Source organism: Drosophila ficusphila, unplaced genomic scaffold, assembly GCF_018152265.1.
Source record: "Drosophila ficusphila isolate 14025-0441.05 unplaced genomic scaffold, ASM1815226v1 contig_348, whole genome shotgun sequence".
In the NCBI taxonomy this organism is placed as follows: Eukaryota; Metazoa; Arthropoda; class Insecta; order Diptera; family Drosophilidae; genus Drosophila; species Drosophila ficusphila.
Window position 1 is genome coordinate 644,886 of NW_025064257.1, and position 22,856 is coordinate 667,741.

General features: G+C 46.2%; 1 protein-coding gene across 1 annotated transcript; it reads left to right on the forward strand.

Moving 5' to 3' along the window:
* The first annotated feature begins 199 nt into the window (after positions 1-199).
* On the forward strand, positions 200-6,404 carry LOC122319968. Its single transcript, XM_043207868.1, has 7 exons — positions 200-849; positions 946-1,240; positions 1,556-2,241; positions 2,338-3,241; positions 3,336-3,355; positions 3,435-3,814; positions 6,142-6,404. The coding sequence occupies exons 1-7, from the start codon at positions 200-202 to the stop codon at positions 6,402-6,404; spliced, it is 3,198 nt and encodes a 1,065-aa protein (XP_043063803.1).
* Positions 6,405-22,856: the final 16,452 nt, after the last annotated feature.

Here is a 22,856-nt window from a genome sequence, read left to right on the forward strand (position 1 = left end):
CAGTCACGGGATGCAGGCTATCGTGCAGCATTCACAGCTGTAGTGACCCAGAGTATCACTGACTATCAGCCTCATTTTGACATAAATGCAGCAGGATGGAGGATTCCAAAGGACATTTCGCTCGCGGATCCTCATTTCAACGATTCACAGCGTATTGACCTCTTAATTGGAGCTGGTCTGTTCTTTTGAAATAATTACTATGGGGCAATTTCATTTGGAAGACAACTTGCCAACACTGCAGAACACCAAGCTTGGTTGGATCGTTTCTGGAGGGATGTCAAGCATTTCAAATCATAAGTCTGTTTTAGCTGCTGTTATTAAGGATCCAGTCAATCATTCTGATGATGAAACGCTTACTGCTATTGTAAAGCGATTTTGGGAAATAGAAGACGTTAGCTCAGCGAAGCCAGTTTTGTTCCCTGAGGACTGGCGGTGTGAACAAGATGAAACGCTTACTGCTATTGTAAAGCGATTTTGGGAAATAGAAGACGTTAGGTCTGCGAAGCCAGTTTTGTTGCCTGAGGACTTGCGGTGCGAACAACTTTTTAAGGAAAACTGCACTAGGCTTGAGAATGGTCAATACTCTGTTCGCCTCTTGTCCGCTTCAGGATTCGCATCTTTAGGTGATTCCTATTACCTGGCTCGTCGTCGTTTCAAGAGTTTGGAAGCTAAGCTAGATAGGAACCCAGCCCTGAAGGTTCAGTATTCGTCATTTCTAAAGGAGTATATCAACTTAGGACACATGTCCCTCGCAGCAAAGGATCCAACGGTACCGCAATTTTTCTTGCCTCACCATTGTGTACATAAGCATGAGAGCACGAGCACAAAGCTTCGTGTCGTCTTTGATGGGTCTGCTAAAACGACTTCTGGTACCTCCTTAAATGATTTACTTCTTGCTGGGCCGACCATTCAGGAAAAAATCTTTAACATTTTGCTTCGCTTCAGATTCTTTAAAGTAGCTCTTTGTGGAGACATCTGCAAGATGTACCGCTGCGTACGTGTTTCGTACCCGGATGATTTTTTGCAGTGCATCGTTTGGCGAGAAAACTCATCGGATGAGTTGAGTGTTTACAAACTAAACACGGTGACCTATGGAACAAAGCCAGCTGCTTTCTTGGCTATAAGAGCCATGCATCAGCTCTCTTATGATGAAGAGGAGTCATTTCCAATTGGATCAGAGATTGTTCGTAGAGATTTCTATGTCGATGACTTAATTTCGGGGGGCGAAACGATTGAAGAGGTGAGAGAAATTCGTCGTCAGGTAAAGAGAGTATTGTCGCGAGGACACTTTCCAATCCGCAAATGGTGTTCGAATGAGTCAGCTGCCCTCGAAGGAGAGTCGGACTGCGATAAAGAGCAGCTTATTAAATTTCATGATGGATCAGATATCGCCAAGGCATTGGGGCTAGCATGGGATCCTTCTTCTGATCAGTTCCTGTTTAATTTTTCTCAGATATCGTCAAGTAATAGAGTCACCAAACGGATCGCATTGTCAACTATAGCCAAATTTTATGATCCACTCGGGTTAATAACGCCAATTGTTACCAAATCTAAGATATTCTTGCAATCTCTTTGGAAGTCTAGTGTGGATTGGGATGACGCATTGCCAGAGCCCATTCTTTCGTCATGGGGGGAGTTGACCTCTCAGTTGTCGATCGTCCAGAATTTAAAATTTCCACGATTCGTAACGCGTCCGCAAGCAACTATCCAGTTGCATGGATTCTGTGATGCTAGCACAGCAGCTTATGGAGCCTGCCTATATTTGCGGTCGGAGGACAATGAAGGCACAAAAGCTTATCTAATCTGCGCCAAGTCGAGAGTAGCCCCGTTGAAGGCCTTAACAATTCCAAGATTGGAACTTTCAGCAGCACTTCTATTGGCAGAGCTTATCGTAAGCGTCAAGGAAACCATAGATCTCGATTGTGCCTTTCATTGCTGGTCCGACTCATCTATCGTATTGGCGTGGATTCGGCAACCTCCGAGGGACTTCAACGTTTCTGTATCCAACCGAATCGCAAAAATTCAGGAGATGACAAAAGGAATGTCTTGGCATCATGTTCCGACCAACCTCAATCCGGCGGATGTCGTATCGCGAGGCTGTACCCCTAAAGAATTGCTGGATCATTCTCTTTGGGCTAAAGGACCTCCATTTCTTTTGCAAAACTCATCGGAATGGCCTTCCTTGCTTGATGAAGCAAAAGATCTTCCAGAGCGTCGTGCCGCGACTCTTATTGGAACCGTGTGCGTTGACATTTCTGTTAACTGCAAATTCCTTAACACGTTTGATAAGTTGCAGCGTGTATTTGCGTACGTGTATCGATTTATTTCGAATTGCAGGTCCAAGCCTCTACTTTCAAATGGCCATCTTTCCGTTGAGGAGATCAACTCGGGGACCGTACTTCTTCTAAGGAGCATCCAGCAGATTCATTTAGCCAAGGAGTATGGAGTTCTTAGCCAGAGCAAGCCGTGTCCACAGAAGAGCAAACTGATTTCGCTGAGGCCAATTCTTGGCACCGATAGATTACTTTGCGTTGGTGGAAGACTGCAAAATGCAAACTTGGACTATGATATGAAGCATCCGATATTGCTTCCCAAGGACCATCCAGTCACCAAAGCAATTATCGTGTATTTTCATAAAAAATACATGCACGCAGGATCGCAGGCGTTGCTGGCCACATTACGACAAAGGTATTGGCCGATAGGAGGTCGGAAGTTCGTGGCTAGCGTCATCAATAAATGCGTCAGATGCTTTCGGATGAGGCCTGTGACTTGGGAGCACGTCATGGGTAATCTTCCAGCGAATCGAGTTCAACCTAACCCAGCATTTCACACGACAGGAGTCGACTATTGTGGGCCATTCTATCATAAAGCAGAGTCCCGGAACAAGGCACCGCACAAGTGCTACATCGCCGTCTTTGTCTGCTTTTCCACGAAGGCCGCTCACTTGGAAGTCGTCCAGGACCTCACCACAGATTCCTTCATAGCAGCTCTGAGAAGGTTCATCAGCCTTAGAGGCACTCCGCGAACTATCTGGAGTGATAATGCGACTAACTTTGTCGGCGCCAAGAGCGAGTTAGGCGAGCTGAAGGAATTATTTTTGAGCGAGCAGCATACAGCTTCGATAGCTTCTTCGTGCCTAGCGGACGGTATAGATTGGAAGTTCATACCTCCGCGTGCCCCACACTTCGGTGGCCTATGGGAGGCCGCTGTCAAATCGGCCAAGTTTCACTTCTACAGAGTCGTCGGTCCATCCATCTTATTCCTCGATGAATTGAGAACTCTTGGCTACGAGATTTCTGCTATCCTTAACTCTCGTCCCCTCTGTCCAATTTCAGAAAACGCTGAAAGCCTTGAGGTGCTAACGCCTGCGCATTTCTTAAAGGGTTCCAGCTACACCAAATTTCCTGAGCCGGATGTTACGCATCTCCTTGAAGGCCGCCTCAGCAGATGGCAAATTGTGACTCAAATGCAGCAACTATTCTGGAGAAGGTGGACCACGAGTATTTATCACTTCTTCAGGAAAGGAGCAAATGGCGTTCTGAAGGATCTAACATCAAGATCGGAAGCATCGTGTTGCTGAAGGAGGACAACATTCCATCATTAAAATGGCCGCTTGGACGAGTTCAGGAAGTCATTCCCGGCGAGGACGGCGTCGTCAGAGTAGCTATGGTCCGTACGGCTACGGGCATCATCAAGAGAGCCGTCGCCAAAGTGGCCGTTCTGCCCGTCGATTCCCATCAAGTTGGAACCGTACCTCTTCCAACGGGGGAGTATGTTCGGAGCAGACAGCCAGCCCCTAATCTGGTGCGCATAGGTGTGCCGCTGCAGTTGCATATTTGTAATCCGCTCTTCAAGCCTCTCTTTGTTTATCTATTTTATCAATGCATGTTATCTATAATCGTCAGAGCGACGGTATAAAGAAGTCGCGCTTTCGTATTATCTCACCTCAGATCAAACACCAACTCATCTCGCATACATTGTTCGCGCAAATATCAAAAAACGAAAAAACATAAGAGTTGCAACTCCAAATTAAACATACTTTAATAAACTTAACCTACTCGTGCGTTATTTAATTACAAGGGTGGCATATTGGTTGTCTTCCCCATAAACAAAGTTTATATTTTAATTTAATTTATTTTATTTTTTTGTAAATTCGGAATTGTGCGTATGTGGGAACGTTTCACTTACCCTCAGTATTTTCCTCCTTTATTCAGTTTGTGTTGTTTCAATGTTTATCCGTTTTCTTTCCTACAGGATTATTATTTGAAATTAGATTAGAATTAGTAAGTGGTTTACTCTTTTGTTCATAATAAAAGAAACTTGGTAATTTTTCATTTGAGCGTTGTGCGATTTTTATTAAATTTCGTGTATTTTCTCTTTGTTAATTTTGTGTAATTGTGTTTATCGGCGTGGTGGTCCGTATTTATCCATTTTGGCATTTCGCCTACTAAGGTACGGTTGCCACACAATCCACTGGGCAACTTTTTTTGAATGCATTCCACATCCGTTAGCCTTTCCAGCAGATTGCCACTTACACGAAACATTTCACAAATTCTTCGTTATCTTCAAAATATGTTTATAATCTTTCCGCTCGCAAATTAATTGCCGCAGCGGTTATCCGTGTTTATTTAATTAGAATTGCAATTTTTACACTCGCGAATAAGCTACCCAATGGTGTGGACTTATCGCCGCAGCGGATTATCGCTTCTTTTTCTTAATATTACTTAGTGTCTTTTGCCCGCGAATATGCCGCGTCACAGGATACGTGGGCAGATCGCCGCGGCAGGTACTAAGTTATTCACAATTTTTTTGCGGCCGTGGGGAATGCCAGCTCTACATGGCAGCATCCTCACCGCAGCGGGTAATTGTGGTTCACAACAAATTTTTATACTTCCATTTACACTTTCTACACGCACACGCACAACGCTTTTTATTAAAATATTTTACTTTTTAATTATTAACGAAATTTTCACAATTTTTTCTTTTCTTTTTGTTTGTCGGGTGGTTCTTGGGTCCCACTTTCGAGAGAAAGTGAAATCTGTTCGGGCGCCAGTTATGGCCAGACATGACCAGTATTTATGGGCTGACATGACCAGTAGGGGAAGTATTCCCCTGAATATTACCTAATGAGCGTAATCTGCATCCTTGTGGTCCTAGCTTCCTTCGTCCTTCCTTCTATGTCTTGAATTTTTGTTGTATGAAGTTAAATTAAACAATATGAGCTTTAACGTTATAAATCGTTTATTCGTGCACCAATGGTCAACTTGCTGCTTTGGGGGGTACAAATAGAAGTGATCTTAAAATATAATTAGCGTGGCTTGTTGACTGCATAAGCTGGCCGCAATTCGATGCTGACAACAGCGGTTCTGGGCCAAAGTGTTGCCATACTCCAGGTGCTAGCGTTGCATTTCCGTTTGTGGGCTGGGGTATGGTTGAGACAGCTAGCGATCGGTCAGTGCCCTTCCATTGTCGCGCTGCTGATAGCAGCGCTTCCGGATATTTGGGCTGACGTGTTGCTAAACTTCGGAAGATACTCGATTAGCCGCGGCGATTGGAAGGGTAGCGGCAGCTATTGCTGAGGCAGCTAGCGGCGGTCACTGCTCCTCCATTCTCACGTTACTGCCGTTGCAATTCTGGCGTTCTGTCGTTACACTGTCGTTCTGCCGCTGTCGTTTGGTCTCTGCTGCGTCTCTGCTGGTCGTCAAGTTGGTTGAGGGAAGTCGTGGTGTCTGGTATCCGGGTCGAGAGGCGATGAGGAGAAGGGGGCGCTTGGCCGGTGTTAACTTGTATATATATATATATATATACATATAAACAAATCAAATGGATGAGACACAGCAGTAATAGAAAAATAAATAAACGAAAAATGCAAATACCTTGTGAAAACCAGTGGAGGTGAATACAAAATTCAGGCTACAAGCAGTGCAGTGATTGCCGAATAAATAAAGGAAGTAGCTGATGAATAAAAGAGAGGCAGAAAAGTTAGCCAAAAATACTGAGTTGAGAGGAATAGTGCAAAGGAAATAGGGAGTCAGTGATTACGAAATAACTTACAAGGTGTTCAAAAAATTAAATAAAGTGAATAAAAAGGAAATGCTGAGAGCAAGTGAGAGTTTAATTAATTAAATAATGATCGTATAGAAGCTAAAAAGAGGGTTCGAGTCCGACGAGGGCCCGGTGTGCGAACGTCGGCGAACGAGCGAAAGTGCCGGTGGTTCGAAGTTGCATCGAACGGCTTGATCAAACGGTCGGCTGTCGACGAGAGTCGGCAGACGGGTGTAGTTGTCGACGGTTCGATGCATACCGAACAGCTCGGTGGGACGATCGTTCGGCTACGGTCGGGCGCTTGCAAGCAGCTCGGGTTGAGTTGGCGACGGTTGCCGGTGGTTGTCGGCAAGTTCTAACTTATACGAATAGGGAAGCCAAAGGTTGGATTGATTCCGAGACAGTAGAGTGTCGATGTAGAGGACAGGAGTTCAGCACAAGAGCAAAATCTGTCCATTCACATGTATTAGACGGCGTACTGTATAGCACAGGGCGGCCGTGTAACATGGGGGTGGATAGAACTAAATAAAAAAATATTAGTGTCGAAGTGGGTTACATGAGAAATTAATGGAAAAATTTCCTCCATTCCACCCCACGAAAACTCCCAGAGAGACACAATAAACACTCAGAAGAAGCAGATATTCCACAATTATATACACAGTAAACTAAGCACACAATAGAGATCTAAGTACACGTACACAATAGACACCTTAAGTAAGGAATTATATTGACAACAGCAGAGAAGACGAATACGAAGCAAGTATAGTCGAGGAGTATTATCGGAATAGGAATAAAAAGAAGGAAAAGAGAAACATTAAGAAACATTAAGAGTTGGTATGACAGACGAGAACAGGCCGACAAGAATGGCAACAACTAACGTGTTGGAGGCTATCAAGGTAATAGACCTGGTGGATATAATTCCGAAATATGAAGGAGATGCAGGGAAATTAGACGGATTTATAGGAGCAGTGGAGCAAATCCTAAGCCTCGTCAAGGGCGAAGAAAGGTCGAATGCAGGAGTAATTGCTCTTAGGGCAGTAAGAAGCAAAATTGTAGGAGAAGCGGATAGGGTTCTTGACTTAGATGAGTTGTGACGGCCCGCCGCCACAATAAAATAATAAATAAACCAAACCAAACACAATAAAACGCTCTTATTTCAAAATGCGCGGGCAATCGATTACTGTTTACACAGCCCTAAACAAGCTATCGATAACTATATATGCAACCCTGATAAAACGATAGATATCTATAACTGTCTACGCAGTCCTGGTCCATCAATAACGATCGACGACTATCGGTAATCGTGGGATAATCCCACCAGCTATTTGGGCACACTAATTACCATCTGTGGCCTATATAAGCAGTGCCATGTCCTCATTCCAGTCACTTGTGCTCAGGCGATTGATCGAGCAACGTCAAAAAGGGGTAAGTGTTCTGTTCACTATTTCTGGTGGTGGTTTTCCGCAGAGTACGGATCTTGATTCGGCTCGCGACCTAGGAAGGATCACCTACGCCCGGTCTGGTTAGTAATAATCAACCTTTGGCCTGGTCAATAGAGCTGGCAAATGGTACCATCGATGGTAAGGAGCCAGCTTGCACTATCGATGGTTTGAAAACTATCACGATAGTATCGCCGTCGCGTTCCACCACTACTTTTCTTGTGTTTTCGCAGCTAAGCGGTAAGAAACAAATTTGTTATGTTTTACAGAGCAATGAAAGTGACCAGCCAGCTTTGGCGAAGTTGGCCAAAAAAGCTTTGTGTGTCCCAGCAACTTCAACGGAGTCTGAGAGGATGTTTTTGAAGGCAGGCCAAATAATTTCCGCGCAGGTCATCACTAAAGTCAAACATAGTTGACCAGCTCCTGTTCATCAATAAAAATTGGTGGATTACCGAATCTAATATATAAGATAGATCTCAAGTCTAGCGGCTGGATCGCTACTAACGAAGCAACGTTTTTTTGTTTTTGGATATTCTTTTTATTTTTATTTTACTTTGTGCAGTGGGGGTGGACTTCCTTCTGGATTTTAAGAACTCGAAACGGAAATTATAACTTACGCGTCGCGGAAATATAACACTGTGGTTTTGAATTTGAAAATATGCACTTTATTGCCGAAGTTTAGTTTTTACACTAACTGGATGTAAACCCAGGAGAGGGCGGCAGAGCGGTGTGGAGACAATTAGCAGACCAAGAGAGCGAGATGAGAGATCATCTGGAGAGAACTGCTCTCTGGTCTGTTAATTGTTACACTGCCATAAAGAAGTGTCCCGTCTTGGCGCGGACATACTTTTAAAATATTAAGTTTGACAAATGAAGTGAATTAAATGGAAAAATAAATATAACACAAAAAACTAAAATTCTAAATTTATTAAAATCGAATTTATAAGGAATACCCCGGCTGTTTTGGGTTTTTCATAAAGAATAAACTTTATATTTCAAAATTTGTTTAATTCGATATCATCGCGATAGTATCGATGGTTCCCGAAAAAAACCTCGAAAACATCGATGGGGTCACTATCGATGTTTTACCAGATCTACTGGTCAATATCTCTGAGTCCAGTGTAATTTATCAGTCAGCCCAGCTCAGAGAGTTCTTTCTAAAAGTCACGCCCCGGCTTCCGACCCGGGAGCAAAGCGGAGTAGCATTGGACTCCTGCTGCATGACCCCACCTAAGTAGAGCGTTCCCCCTGACGGACAAACAGAACACGATAGCGGAATACCTTCAGCCGCAGTAACAGATCCAGCGTCCCAGCCGTAGGAACCAAACCGGATCTTCTGCCGCACGGAGCACCCGGCTCTTCAGCCGTAGAAATTAAGCCGGCTCTTCTGCCGCACGGAGTACCCGGCTTTTCAGCCGCAACGGATATAAACGTGTCCCCCGGCCCTCCAGCAGCGCCGGACATCGACGTCGCCCCGGCCCTCCAGCAGCGCCGGACATCGACGTCGCCCCGGCCCTCCAGCAGCGCCGGACACTGACGCAACCCCGGCCCTTCCGCAGCGCCGGACCTCGACGTCGCCCCGACCCTTCAGCAGCGCTAGACATCGACGTCACCCCGGCCCCTTCAGCAGCGCCGGACATCAACGTAGCCCCGGCCCTCCAGCAGCACCGGACGTCGACATATTCATTGGCCCACCACGAGTGCCACACAAACACCGGCTCAACACCTCTCGGCCCGCCAGAGCGCCGAGAGACCAAACCAGACTATATCAATACCCCTTAGACATAATTCAGGATAAGCAAATATACGACAAAAACCCCAAAATACCCGACCATCATCAATACCCCTGTAATAATAGTTAAGCATAAGAGAAAATATACGAAGACACCCTCGACACCGCAATACCCCCTCGAGTTATTCTGGGAAAGGAGAAGGTAAACCGATCTTGAAGAGGGGCCAAACTAGATAGGAAATTCTGTCTCGAACCCTGGCCATCGGCGAGCTATACCGCCTCCCGGAACAGGGTCGTTACAGTGGCACCCGAACAGTTCAGACAAGAGACAGTGGCCTCCTCTTATAACAACCAAGTTCGTTTACCCCCTTCCGAAGCCAAAAAAAAAAATACACAACGGCTGAAAAAAATAACAAGAGGGTGGATAACAAACATAAACAAATCCCAACTGGAGAAATATCTCAGAGAATTCAACATTAAGCCTGAAACCCTTTGCGAAGATATGCGAAGAAAGATGTCTGAATTCACAAGAAAGGACCACGACGAAGAAACAACAAGACGACTACTGGAACTATCCCAAAAACACATGAGAAATCCGTCTCCAACACCCGAGGCATCGGGTAGCATAAAAAGGAACATAGATCGAGGGCACCAATTGACACTACAGATACCAACAGACATAAATAAACCCAACAACCAGACCCAAGAAGACAGCAAGCCGTCACCAACGCCAATAAGGAACACAATGGACAAAATAACCACAATGGGAGTCATACGTAGCTGGAGAGGGGAATTCGACGGCACCGGGGACCCGGACGAATTCATCTACGGGATAGAGGAATTAACAGAAGCGTACGGACTAGAAACTGACCAAGCAGTAGGAGCTATGGTAATCTTGCTAAAAGATGGAGCCTTGGACTGGTGGCACACCCACCCGAAAGAGATGACATCATGGAAATGTTTCAAAAACTAATTTCTGAAATACTTCAAGCCAGCAGACCACGAGGAGAAAAAAATGGAACAAATAACACGCAGGCATCAGGGAAAAAATGAGCTAGCAAAAGAGTTCGCACGAGAACTGCGGAAAATTATGAGGTTCACAAAACTCACAGAGAACAGCAAATTAGAATGGATCTACGGAAACAGTCGAGTAGAATTGGAATGCAAATCACTAATGGAATACCTCCGACTGGCAGAGGCACTCCAAGCTGAAGAATCAGAAGAAAAACAAGAAAACATAGCACCACAAAGAACACAATACCAGACAAGAGACTACTGGAGACCGCAACAACCAACCCAGCCACTAAACAGAGGAATGATAGAAACTTTTGACATGAAGAATAGATGCTCAAGATGCAAAATGATGGGACACTCAGCACGGAGATGTAACAACCCACCAAGACTGTTCTGCTGGGTTTGTGGACAGGACGGAAATCGGACAATACACTGCTGCCGCAGACAGGAAAACTCGGGAAACGAGAGCGGGTACCCAGGGCCCAGACGACCGACAGACAACCCGCAACAGCGATAGAATTTAGGAATAGGCGAGTACTTGCACATGTTAGAATAGGCACCAGGAGAGTAGAAGGTACGATAGGCACCGGAGCCACGAGAAGTTTTATAGGCAGAGAACTCGCAAACGAAATAGCAACACTCAGAACACGAAAACGAGTAACTGAAGCTATAAGACTAGCAGACGGAACAAACAGAACCGTAACAGAAGCGCTAGAAGTACCGATCCAACTAGGAACCCTATCCAAAACAGTCATACTATTAATCCTAGACGAAGTTATTGGAAACCTGCTCCTGGGAGTCGACTTCTTACAACAATGCAATCCTACCATTCAATGTGGAGGTATTACAGCAAACATCGGAACAAAAAAGAAGAAACAAGAAAAAAGAAACCAACAAAAGAAACCCTCACAACGGACGATCTCACAGAAGAGACGATCCAAGAAATTCTCAAAAAGGAACTACATTTAATGAAACAAGTCAAGTGAGTCAGTCACTTAGCGAAACACAGAATCTTCAAGACCTCATAGAACCATCCCACTCAGCATACAGCTCCCCAGTAGTAATAGTGGAGAAGAAAAACAAGCAATGGCGATTGTGCGTCGACTACAGACAGCTTAAGGAACACTCATAACGAGACGCATACCCGGTACCACGGATGTATCACATCCTGAATCAACTCCGAGAAGCAAAATATATAAGTACACTAGCAGACCCGGCCACGCGTTGCTGTAGCTAAAGTTATTGTTATATTACATTGAAGTATACAATTTAAGAAGAACGGTAGGTAAGGTAGATAGTCTTAAGTCTCTAATATTTATTATTTTAAACTATAAATATTTTCAATTTAAATTTAATTTAGCACTAATCGGTGTACAATATTTCTGGTTAACCTGTCTTTAGCTAACACAAATAGATTTGACGGTTTTCCAACACGTGAACATGCAACATATAGTTGCCCATGAGAAAAGCACGGACGGATTAGATTTTTTCAGCGGCATTTTAATTTATTATTATAATTATGTGACAATACCTACATGTATATTTTTTATATCTATAGAATTTTGAATAATGAAGCACAGATAACTAATAGCAGGAATGATTTCACTGTATTATCGTCCCTATAATTTGAATTTGATTTACACTTCGGTCTACGTACGTGGTTGGCTATGCTAACACCAAAAATTAAAAAAGTAGAAATAATTAAATTTCACTCTATTTCGTTTACTACAAAATAAATTTAATTTATACCTTAACCTCAATAACACGTGGTAATCAGGCTATTGTCGGTTTACCATAGCAGCAGGGTTGCCAACTCTACGTCTTTTTACGTAGATCTACGTACTTCCAGCCTTTCTTGCGAACCTACGAACTTCAGTCCCAGAATCTACGTATTTTCTATCAAAATTGTTCATAGCAGTGCCATCTATTGTTTACTTACTCAACCTAATCGAAAAGTATCGACATCTATTAGATTCTTTTGGAGTTACCAGATAATTGTGACTTTCAATTAATTATAAACAAATAATTAGCAATAAAATAAAATTGCGACTTTAATTAAAGATCTAAGCTATCCTATCTCTCAAGTTGGACCAGACTGCTCATGGTATGCCAATTTAATTTAACATCGGTTAAGTAGTTTAGGAGTCCATCGCGGACAAACATCGTGACAGGAGATTTATATATATAAGATTTGACTTAAAGAGCGGATATTGACAAATACCTATGGAAGAAAGCAGCAGACAGTACACGGCTTTCACAGTCCCAGGGCGAGGACTGTTCAAAAGGAAGGTAATGCCATTCGGGCTACACACAGCACCAGCCACGTTTCAAAGATTCAGTTATCGGACCGGAGATGGAACCATTTGCATTCGCATACCTGGACGATATCGTAGTGATAGGAAGAACAAAACAGAAACACATGGAAAAACTACAGGCGGTAATGAGACGACTCAGAAAAGCAAACCTACGAATCAACACCGAGAAGTGCCATTTTTTTAAAGAAGAACTAAAATATCTAGGCCACATAGTCAGCGCAAGAGGGATACACACAGACCCAGAAAAAAATTTTCGCAATCCAAAAAATGCCAAGTCCGAAAACAGCAAAACAAGTACACAGCTTCCTGGGAGTAGCCTCTTGGTACAGACGGTTCGTACCAAACTTTACCGAGTTAGCAAAACCTTTATACGACCTAGTCAAGAAAGGAAAAAAATTCAAATGGAACACAGAACATGAAGCAGCAGCACAAGCCCTAAAACGTGCGCTAACAGAGGCACCAGTCCTAAGCTGTCCAGACTTCACAAAAACGTTCATACTACAGACCGACGCCAGTGATTACGGGCTAGGAGCAGTCCTAACACAGGAAGGCGAAAACGGCGAAAAGGTGATCGCATACGCTAGTAGAAGACTAACCAAAACGGAAGCAAAAAACTCAGCCACCGAAAAAGAGTGCTTGGCAATCCACTGGGGAATCCAAAAAATGAGAATGTACCTAGAAGGATACCACTTTGTGGTCATAACCGATCACCAAGCACTTAAATGGTCGAACTCAATTGAGAGCCCGTCAGGTCGGATAGCTAGATGGGCATTGGCAATGCAGCCATACTCATTTTAGATTCGCTACCGCAAGGGAAAACTTAACGTAGTGGCAGACGCACTATTCAGAATGCTGGAGGAAGAAGTTCGGTGAGCAGAAATGGAAGAAGACAACTGGATAAAACAAAAACTACTAGCAATAGAAAAAGACCCTGCAACATGGCCAGACTACGCAGTCATAGAAGGAAGACTATACAGATACCTACCATCATGGGCAACAGATGAGGATACCCAGCCATGGAAGCTATACGTAGCAAAGAAACCAAGGGAACGAGTTCTCAAAGAAAACCATTGCGACACAGTAGCAGGACACTTAGGCATAAGAAAGACGAAACACCGAATTATGACCAACTACTATTGGCAAGGCATGCATAGAGATATAAAACAATTTGTACAACGCTGTGAACTATGCCAACAGTATAAAACGTCACAGAAACAGGCTGCAGGAAAGATGCTCACCGAGGTAGCACAGGCACCATGGGAGACACTATGCGTAGACTTTGTAGGCCCATTACCAAGATCGAGCCACGGCCACAACATGTTACTGGTCTACTTCGACAAATTTTCCAAGTGGGTAGAACTGGCGGCCGTAAGAAAGGCAAACACAGAAAGCGTGATCAAGACGCTTAGGGAACAAATTTGGAACCGATATGGAGCACCAAAGAAATTGATATCAGACAATGGGGTTCAGTTCACAAGCCGAAAATTTAAATCCCAGCTAGAAAGTTGGGGGATAACGCACCAACTGACAGCGCCATACACACCTCAGGAGAACCCAGCGCAATTTAAAAATATATATTTTTTAATTTTAAATTTTGATTTATTTTTATGTTTTTTAAACTTCAATTAATATATTCCATAAACAAACATAATTTAAAAATGGCTAGAATTTTATTCAGAATCATCGGAATCAGACGGCGGCATAGTAAAAATACTAAAATATACTAAAAAAGATCCCTTTTTGCTACTGACATTGTGCCTTAAAAGTACCATAGTTTGAAGGCTAGCAGGTACTAGCAGTTCATATTACACACATTGGACGCCACTGATTCACACTTTCGGCTAATAAAAGAGTTAGACTGAATCCACTTGAATCAGGTAAGTTCTTCTCCACGAAAGACAGGTGTACGCTAATCCGGGCTCGTTGTTAATATAATATATATTATTATATATAATGTTATAGACCGGTCACAAACATTAATTTTTTTTGTAATGCATACCTTGAAATTAATAAAAAACCAAACTTTTAATAAATTCACTAAAAATTGTAAATTTCCGAGGAGCTTGAATTCGATGCGCGCAAACAGGTAAAATTTTGTAAAGTTCTTTGCAAAATCATTTTCTGTGTTTGTCCGTTCACAGCTGATGATCAGCTTATCGTAGAGCTTTTAAAATGCTTGGATAAATCTAATCAAAGTATCTATTATCGAATTGTGAAAAAAATCATCGCTTTTTGAAAGTTTAAATTTGAATTCAATGCCGCTAGCGAGACCAAATCGCCCACTGTGCTGTGGCAAGAACTCATGATGCACCACTCCCCTGCAATCGAAGAAAACTGTCAGCAAAACTTTCACATTCGACCGAACTTGAAGTGCTTGGGCGTCCGGCACGCTCTTCGTCGTTCACATCTTCTCGGCCTTCTGAGAACATTTTGTACCACCGATAAACGTTGCTTCGGTCCAAGGTAGCTTCTCTGTATGCCAAAGTCAACATTCGGAATGCATCCACGCACTTAATTTCGTTTTTCACACAAAATATGATACAGGTTCTTTGATCTATTTTTTTGAATAGGTAAAAATCGAAGACGATCCAAAACACGTGCAAGCAAAGCAGCTGTCAACAATTAAGTGAACATTCAAAATGGCCGAGCTTGTCGGCATAAGTGAGAAACATGAGTACAAACATAACGCCACAAAAAAATCGAAATTCGATACGAGGTAACCCGCGAAAATTCAAAATTCGCGATACTTTTTGAACACACCTCGTACAAGGCATCCAAGTATAATTTCGTCTCTTTAATGTGCGTAAGCTCCATTATTAGATCCTGTTCGGATCTCTTATCCTTAAAATGGGTAATCAGTATCCTTTTTATCTGATCCCAATTTAACTCTGACTCTGTAGCGACCCTGTTCCGGGAGGCGGTATAGCTCGCCGATGGCCAGGGTTCGAGACAGAATTTCCTATCTAGTTTGGCCCCTCTTCAAGATCGGTTTACCTTCTCCTTTCCCAGAATAACTCGAGGGTGTCTTCGTATATTTTCTCTTATGCTTAACTATTATTACAGGGGTATTGATGATGGTCGGGTATTTTGGGGTTTTTGTCGTATATTTGCTTATCCTGAATTATGTCTAAGGGGTATTGATATAGTCTGGTTTGGTCTCTCGGCGCTCTGGCGGGCCGATAGGTGTTGAGCCGGTGTTTGTTCGGCACTCGTGGTGGGCCAATGAATATGTCGACGTCCGGTGCTGCTGGAGGGCCGGGGCTACGTTGACGTCCGGCGCTGCTGGAGGGCCGGGGCTACGTTGATGTCCGGCGCTGCTGAAGGGGCCGGGGTGACGTCGATGTCTAGCGCTGCTGAAGGGCCGGGGCGACGTCGATGTCCGGCGCTGCGGAAGGGCCGGTTGCGTCAGTGTCCGGCGCTGCTGGAGGGCCGGGCGACGGTCCGGCGCTGCTGGAGGGCCGGGGACACGTTTGATATCCGTTGCGGCTGAAAAGCCGGGTACTCCGTGCGGCTGAAGAGCCGGCTTAATTTCTACGGCTGAAGAGCCGGGTGCTCCGTGCGGCTGAAGAGCCGGGTGCTCCGTTGGGTGAAGATCCGGTTTGGTTCCTACGGCTGTTAGGCTGGATCGGTCACTGCGGCTGAAGAGCCGGTTGGGAGTGCTGTCGATCGGCTCGGGATTCCGCTGTCGCGTCGTGTTCTGTTCGTCCGTCAGGGGAACGCTCTACTTAGGTGGGGTCATGCAGTAGGAGTCCAATGCTACTCCGCTTCGCACCCGGGTCGGAAGCCGGGGCGTGACTTCTAGAAAGAACTCTCTGAGCTGGGCAGACTGATAAATCACACTAGACTCAGAGATTTTGACCAGGCCAAAGGTTGATTATTACTAACCACACCGGGCGTAGGTGATCCTTCCTAGGTCGCGAGCCGAATCAAGATCCGTACTCTGCGAAAAACCACCACCAGAATAGAGAACAGAACACTTACCCCTTTTGATGTTGCTCGGTCAAACGCCTGAGCACAAGTGACTGGAATGAGGACGTGGCACTGCTTATATAGGCCACAGATGGTAATTAGTGTGCCCAGCTAGCTGGTGGGATTATCCCACGATTACCGATAGTCGTCGATCGTTATCGATGGACCAGGACTGCGTAGACAGTTATAGATATCTATCGTTTTATCAGGGTTGCATATATAGTTATCGATAGCTTGTTTAGGGCTGCGTGAACAGTTATCGATTGCTCGCGCATTTTAAAATAAGAGCGTTTTATTGTGTTTGGTTTGGTTTATTTATTTATTTATTATTTTATTGTGGCGGCGGGCCGTCACACTCGTAGTCCTTGTTCCTTGTTCCGCTGTCCTATTCCTTGGTTGTTTTGGTTGTCGTCGTCGTTTGTCGCGGCGGTGCCTACCTGGCCACTGCTGCTGCTCGGGTTCGGGTCCTAATCTCGGGCCCTATTGCTTCTATGGCCGAGAGCAATACCACCCGTCTGCGGCTGGACTCCAGCTTTTCTAACGAGGCACGGTATTTTGGCGCTAAATTTTTGAATTTTTTCTCCATCTGTAATTTTTTTGGAGATTTGTTTATTTCTGATCTCTTTTTCCCTTTTATGACTAATGTGGGCCGCTTTTAACGCGTTTGTAGACCGCTCAATAAGTATCACCCGTTCTCGTTGACAGTCAAAATGCGAATCATGTTTATTGTGTGTATGCATATATCCTATCAACATGTTGCTAAAGCTTAGAGATAATTTACAGATACGCTTATAGATAATTTTGTTGTGTGTATTTACAAATGTGATGTATAGGTGCTGATATATTGTAACGAACTGCTTTTATATGTCTCCGCTCGCTACGTAACGTGCGGCTAGCTCAGTTGAGTTTGTGTGTTCATCCCACCAAATTTATTGTTGCGTGACCCGAGACCAAAGAAGAACACAGAGATAGGTTAGCTTTAGAATATATGTTGGGTTTATTGTTTGTGGCTTTACAGCTTGGTATTGACTCGTGGATCTGCTGCCTGACGACTCGCTCTTTCTCGTTGACGCCGGTAATGGCTCCCGCGTCGACTCTACGGCGGCACGCCTGTCGCGCGTCCTCTGCCTTGCCGAGTCTTTTGGGCACCGGTCGCGTACTAGGCTCGCTACGAGCCTCTCACAACCTTGGAGGATGTTAGGCAGAACCTTCCTAGCGGGGCTAAGCAGTGATGCCTGCAGTCACCACTCTTCGCTCCACCCCGGAGTTCGGTCGGGACTTCGTCGGCCTGGCCCTCAGCTGGTTCTCAATCTTTCATGGGAAACCGACGCCGGGTACCTTTCGCACAACTCCACTGGATCTTCGTCGGCCTGGCCCTCAGCAGGTTCTCAATCTTTCATGGGAAACCGACGCCGGGTACCTTTCGCACAACATCCACTGCCAAGACTCCACCAACTTCGTCGATTTCGAGACTCGTAGACGCACCCTACAACTTACCTTGTACCCTCGGGATCTCAGCTTGGCAGTCTCAGCTTATGTAGACGTGTCCGTCGTTGGGCTTCTTGACTCGGCGATCTTAATTCCGGATTAAATGGCACTTGGTGTTCTCCTTGGGGTTTCACTCGCGTTGGTACGATCTCGTTGCGCGACCTCACTTGACTGTCCCGGCTGCCTGCACGGGTCCTTCTTTTATATGCCATCCATGTCCCGCTATTTCCCTCCATCGGTGGCGTGACTGGGTCCAAACTGCAGGACAAGTGGCGTGATCGGGTCCAAAGTGCAGGACAAGTGGCGTGATCGGGTCCAAAGGGCAGCACAAGTCCCGTTAGTTCACGGTCTCTCCTCTTTGTGCTGGTCCAAAGTCCGCCAACTTCACCGTTATAACGGGTACAAAGTCCAGAACTTCACCGTTATAACGGGTACAAAGTCCAGAACGGTACCGTTAGTTCACGGTCTCTCCTCTTTGCGCGGGTCCGAAGTCCGCAGACTCACCGTTATTGGGTCCAAAGTCTGCAGACTCACCGCAGCATTGAGTCCAAAGTCCTTTGCACCGTTATTTCCCTTTTCTTCTGCACGCCGCGCATCCCGCTGTTGCTATGCGGCTCTCCTGCACTCAACCTTGTAAGGCGTTTTACAAACCCTTAAATCTCCCCCTTCCTTCGGAAACTTTTAAAAGCTTCGGGCTCCGGAATGTCCTGGGGAATCGTTCTCCAATTGCATCCTTCCCACGTCGACCTCCACTCCTGAGTGCGTTCAAGGGCCCTCTGGATCTCAGCCGGACAGTCTCAGCCTAGTAAACCCTACCTGGTCGTTAAGCATCTCGACTGCGACGTCTCGACCCCCATGGCTCCTTGCGCGCACATCCTTCCTTGATCCTTGTGGCCGTTGCCACTCCTTCGTCGACCTCCTCCCGCCACGGCTGAGAGCTCCTCCAACCTCAGCACCTAAGTCTCAGCTTATGTAGACTTCCCGTCGTTGGGCTTCTTGACTAGGGCATCTTGGCTGTCGGAAACTCCCAGCGCGCGACTCCTTCCGATCCTCGTTTCAAATTTGAAAAAGTCTCCCGCGCAGAATTTCCCCGCGCACAATTGATAACTCTTACCGATCGATTGTGGCGTTGCCACTCCTCAGGGTGCCGTCATATTCAGTGTGACCGGCCAGCGATGTTTCCAGTATTTTTTAGCTCCCATCGATCGAACTATCGATCGACCGCCGTTATCGTGGCGACCCCATTCCCAATTTCCGCTGGCCTCGTGGTTTTGTTTTGGTAAGTACTTGAGGTTATTTCGTTTTTTTTTCATTTCTCACCATTTCCGTCCTCTTCTTGCAGCATGCATCTTTGCCGGGTTGAGCTGCGAGCGCCTCCCCGATGACTATGTGCCGGGGCGCCCAACATGATGCAGCGCGTCCCGGCATGATGCAGCGCGTCCCGGCAGGCCCTCTCTTGGCCCCTTTTCCCCTCCACTGCCCCTTCTACCCCAGCAGCCCCTTTGGACTGGACGCCCGGGCTTGCTTCCAGGTAAGTTTGTGAAATATTTGGCCGCTCCTCGGCTTACCTCTTCCTCTTTTTATTCCAGTTCGTCCCGGCTGCCAGTCGATGCTTCCTCTTCATGCGCCGGGCGCCATCCTTGGCCCGTCGCGCCCGGCAGATGGTCCTCGGGCGGACGTCCATGGAGTCGTTGGGTCTGTCGCTGACCCCCCTCTCGCTTCGCTCCTTGCCGGCCCGCGCGCCTGGCTCGCGCCCCTCGCGGGGTCATTGACCCGTCCGGCCCCATATACATTTTTTTTTCTTGTGTGTTTTTTTCTTGTGTTTGCCTGTACTTCGTGTGTGTTTTTATTGACCGGTCCACCTCCGGCATTACCCACTGAAAAATCTATAAGCGTTTTTATTGTCGAATTAACGAAAACTGTTGCGATTGCAGTGCTAATTTCTTTTGCGATGGTTTATTAGTAAAAATACGAAAACGAGATCGATACGAAAGTTACGCAGTGCGTACGAGAGGGAGTTCGATTTTCAACTAAACTTTAATTTCATAAAATTCTCTTACATGCCTATACCTAAAGTACTGAGCGGGAGATCGGCGGCCGAATTCGCCTGAGCGAGAAAGCTTTATTAAGCCCCGATCCCCGCTTTACATAGACATAACACCGCCCCCTCTGAAGGGACGACGTCCTTCAGGACAACACTGGAAGAAGAGCCAGCCGATGGATGGCTCGCCTGAACGTTCCCTCTGCCGTCTTGACGTCCGCCACTCGGACCTTGCCATCAGCGCCGATGTGCACCTCCACGACGCGCCCGATCCTCCACTGCTGGGGCGGCAGATTGTCCTCGCCGACGACAACGAGCGCTCCCACGTCGACGTTGTGGACCTCCTTGGACCACTTGGACCTCGTCTGCAGGCTGGAGACGTACTCCCGGGACCATCGCTGCCAGAACCTGTGCCTGAGCGACGAGACACTGCGCCATCGTCGCAAGCAGGTCGGGCTGATCTGGTCCGGGAGTGCTGACGGTGGTGGTGCGACCAGCGGGCCGCCGATCAGGAGATGTCCGGGTGTTAGTGCTTCGCCGTCGCTGGGGTCGCTGCTTAGCGCTCCTATGGGCCTCGAATTTAGCACCGCCTCCACGCTGGCGAGGAGAGTTCCGAGCTCCTCCGCGGTCAAGAGGTCGTGACCGACCGTCCGAAGGAACAGGTGCTTTGCAGACTTCACACCTGCTTCCCATAGACCGCCGAAGTGAGGTGCTCTGGGCGGTATGAACGCAAACTCGCATCCTTTTTTTAACGCGAATGCTTCGATACCGCCCCCTGCTCCTCCAGACGGGCCCGGAACTCTTTCAGGTGCCGATCCGCGCCGACGAAGTTGGTCGCGTTGTCGCACCACACCTTCTCCGGAATCCCGCGACGACTCACGAACCTTTGGGAAGCCAATAGAAATGCATCAGTGGTAAGGTCAGACACTAACTCTAAGTGGACCGCTTTGGACGCAAAACACACAAACAAGGCCACATATGACTTGTACGGTGGTTTACCACGGATGCGATACGTTGTGCTAAATGGCCCACAAAAATCGACGCCACAGATATTAAAAGGGCGGAGAGCTCGGAGTCTGTCTGATGGCAAGTTCCCCATAATTTGCGTCAAGAGCTGCGGCTTGCATCGAAAGCAGCGCATGCACGAACGAACTGTTCGGCGACATACGTCTTGAGCATTGACCAACCAGACTTTCTCTCGTAGGAGACTCACAAGAGCTCGAGGACCAGCGTGACAATTCGTAACGTGCAGATACGACACGTAGGTTTTAAGAAACTGTGAGCTTTTTGTTAGCAACAACGGAAATTTGGCTTCGTACGGGATAGGAGCATTCAATAACCGACCACCAACGCGCAATAATGTCGAAGAGCACCAATCTGATTTCTTTTCCTGCACAAAGGGATTCAGCTTTTGAATCTGCGTTGATACCGGTTTCTTTTTCCGAATTTTGCCTATGTCGTCACTGAATTCGTGAGATTGGATGACTTCTACAATTTTCTCGAACGCAAAATTCAATTCTCTTGGCGTAATGCTTTTTTCGAAAGGCTGTACAACTTTCTTACACCTCCGAATAAATCTTAAAACCCACACGAAAACTCTCAGCAGCTTCAGGTGCGACGAAAAGGACTCGATTTTCTGAAGCAGGTAGTTGGGCTCTGGTGTGACAACAAGAGTTAACGCCGACTTGCGTAACTCACTCGACACAACTTCTGAAGGAAGTTCGAAATGCTGATTTACAGGCCAACTACTTTCTGTGTCGAGCAAAAATGACGGCCCAGCGAACCAAATGGACGTTAAAAGATCTTCAACGTCACATCCTCGAGACACTATATCCTCTGGGTTAACTTTCGTGGGAACGTGTCGCCAAATTGCATTCTCCGACCACTCTTGGATCTCAGCTACTCGGTTTGAGACGAAAACGGACAACGACGAAGGATGAGTTTTGATCCAATGCAGAGTGATCTCAGAGTCGGTCCATAGGACCACCTTTTGATAGGGCAATTTAGTAATGGCCTTACACGATTAAGAAGATCTGCTAGAAGGTGAGCTGCACACAGCTCAAGGCGAGGCAAAGTTTTCGTCTTGAGGGGAGCTACTTTGGATTTGACAGTCAGTAATGACACTTTTAAACCTTCAGCAGTTTGAGTGCGAACGTAGATGCACGCTCCATATGCTCGCATGGAAGCGTCAGCGAAACCGTGTATTTCAATCGGGACTTGCGGATCTGTATGAACGAATCGCGATACCTTGACTTTGGGCAGTTGCAGCAGAGTTGCTTTGAAGGCTTCCCACGACGTTTGTAGCTGCATCGGTAGCGACTCGTCCCAATCTAATTTTCGAAGCCACAGCTCCTGTAGAAGCATCTTTGCCTTCGTGACCAAAGGACACAACAGGCCCAGTGGATCGAAAAGTCTCGCAGTCACGGAGAGTATGTTTCGTTTTGTCGGACGAAGATCCTGGAAAGAGTCATCCAACCGGAATTGGAAGTAATCTTTACCAGGTAACCAAACCACTCCAAGGGTTTTAGTCACATCTGAGTCAGCCAATAATGGCATGATAGCGCTGTCAGATGCGGAGATCTCTGGGCAGTTCGAAAACCACTTTGCCGATTCGAAACCTGCCTCTTGCAAAACCTGAGAAACTTCCTCACGAAGGCTTTGCAGGTTCTCAACGCATCCGGCGCCTGTCAACAAATCGTCAACATAAAAATCATTCTGAATGACCTTTGCGGCATTTGGATACTTAGCTTGCGCCATCTCTCCAAGCCGCATTAAACACCGGATTGCCGTGAAGGGTGCTGGCGATGCTCCGT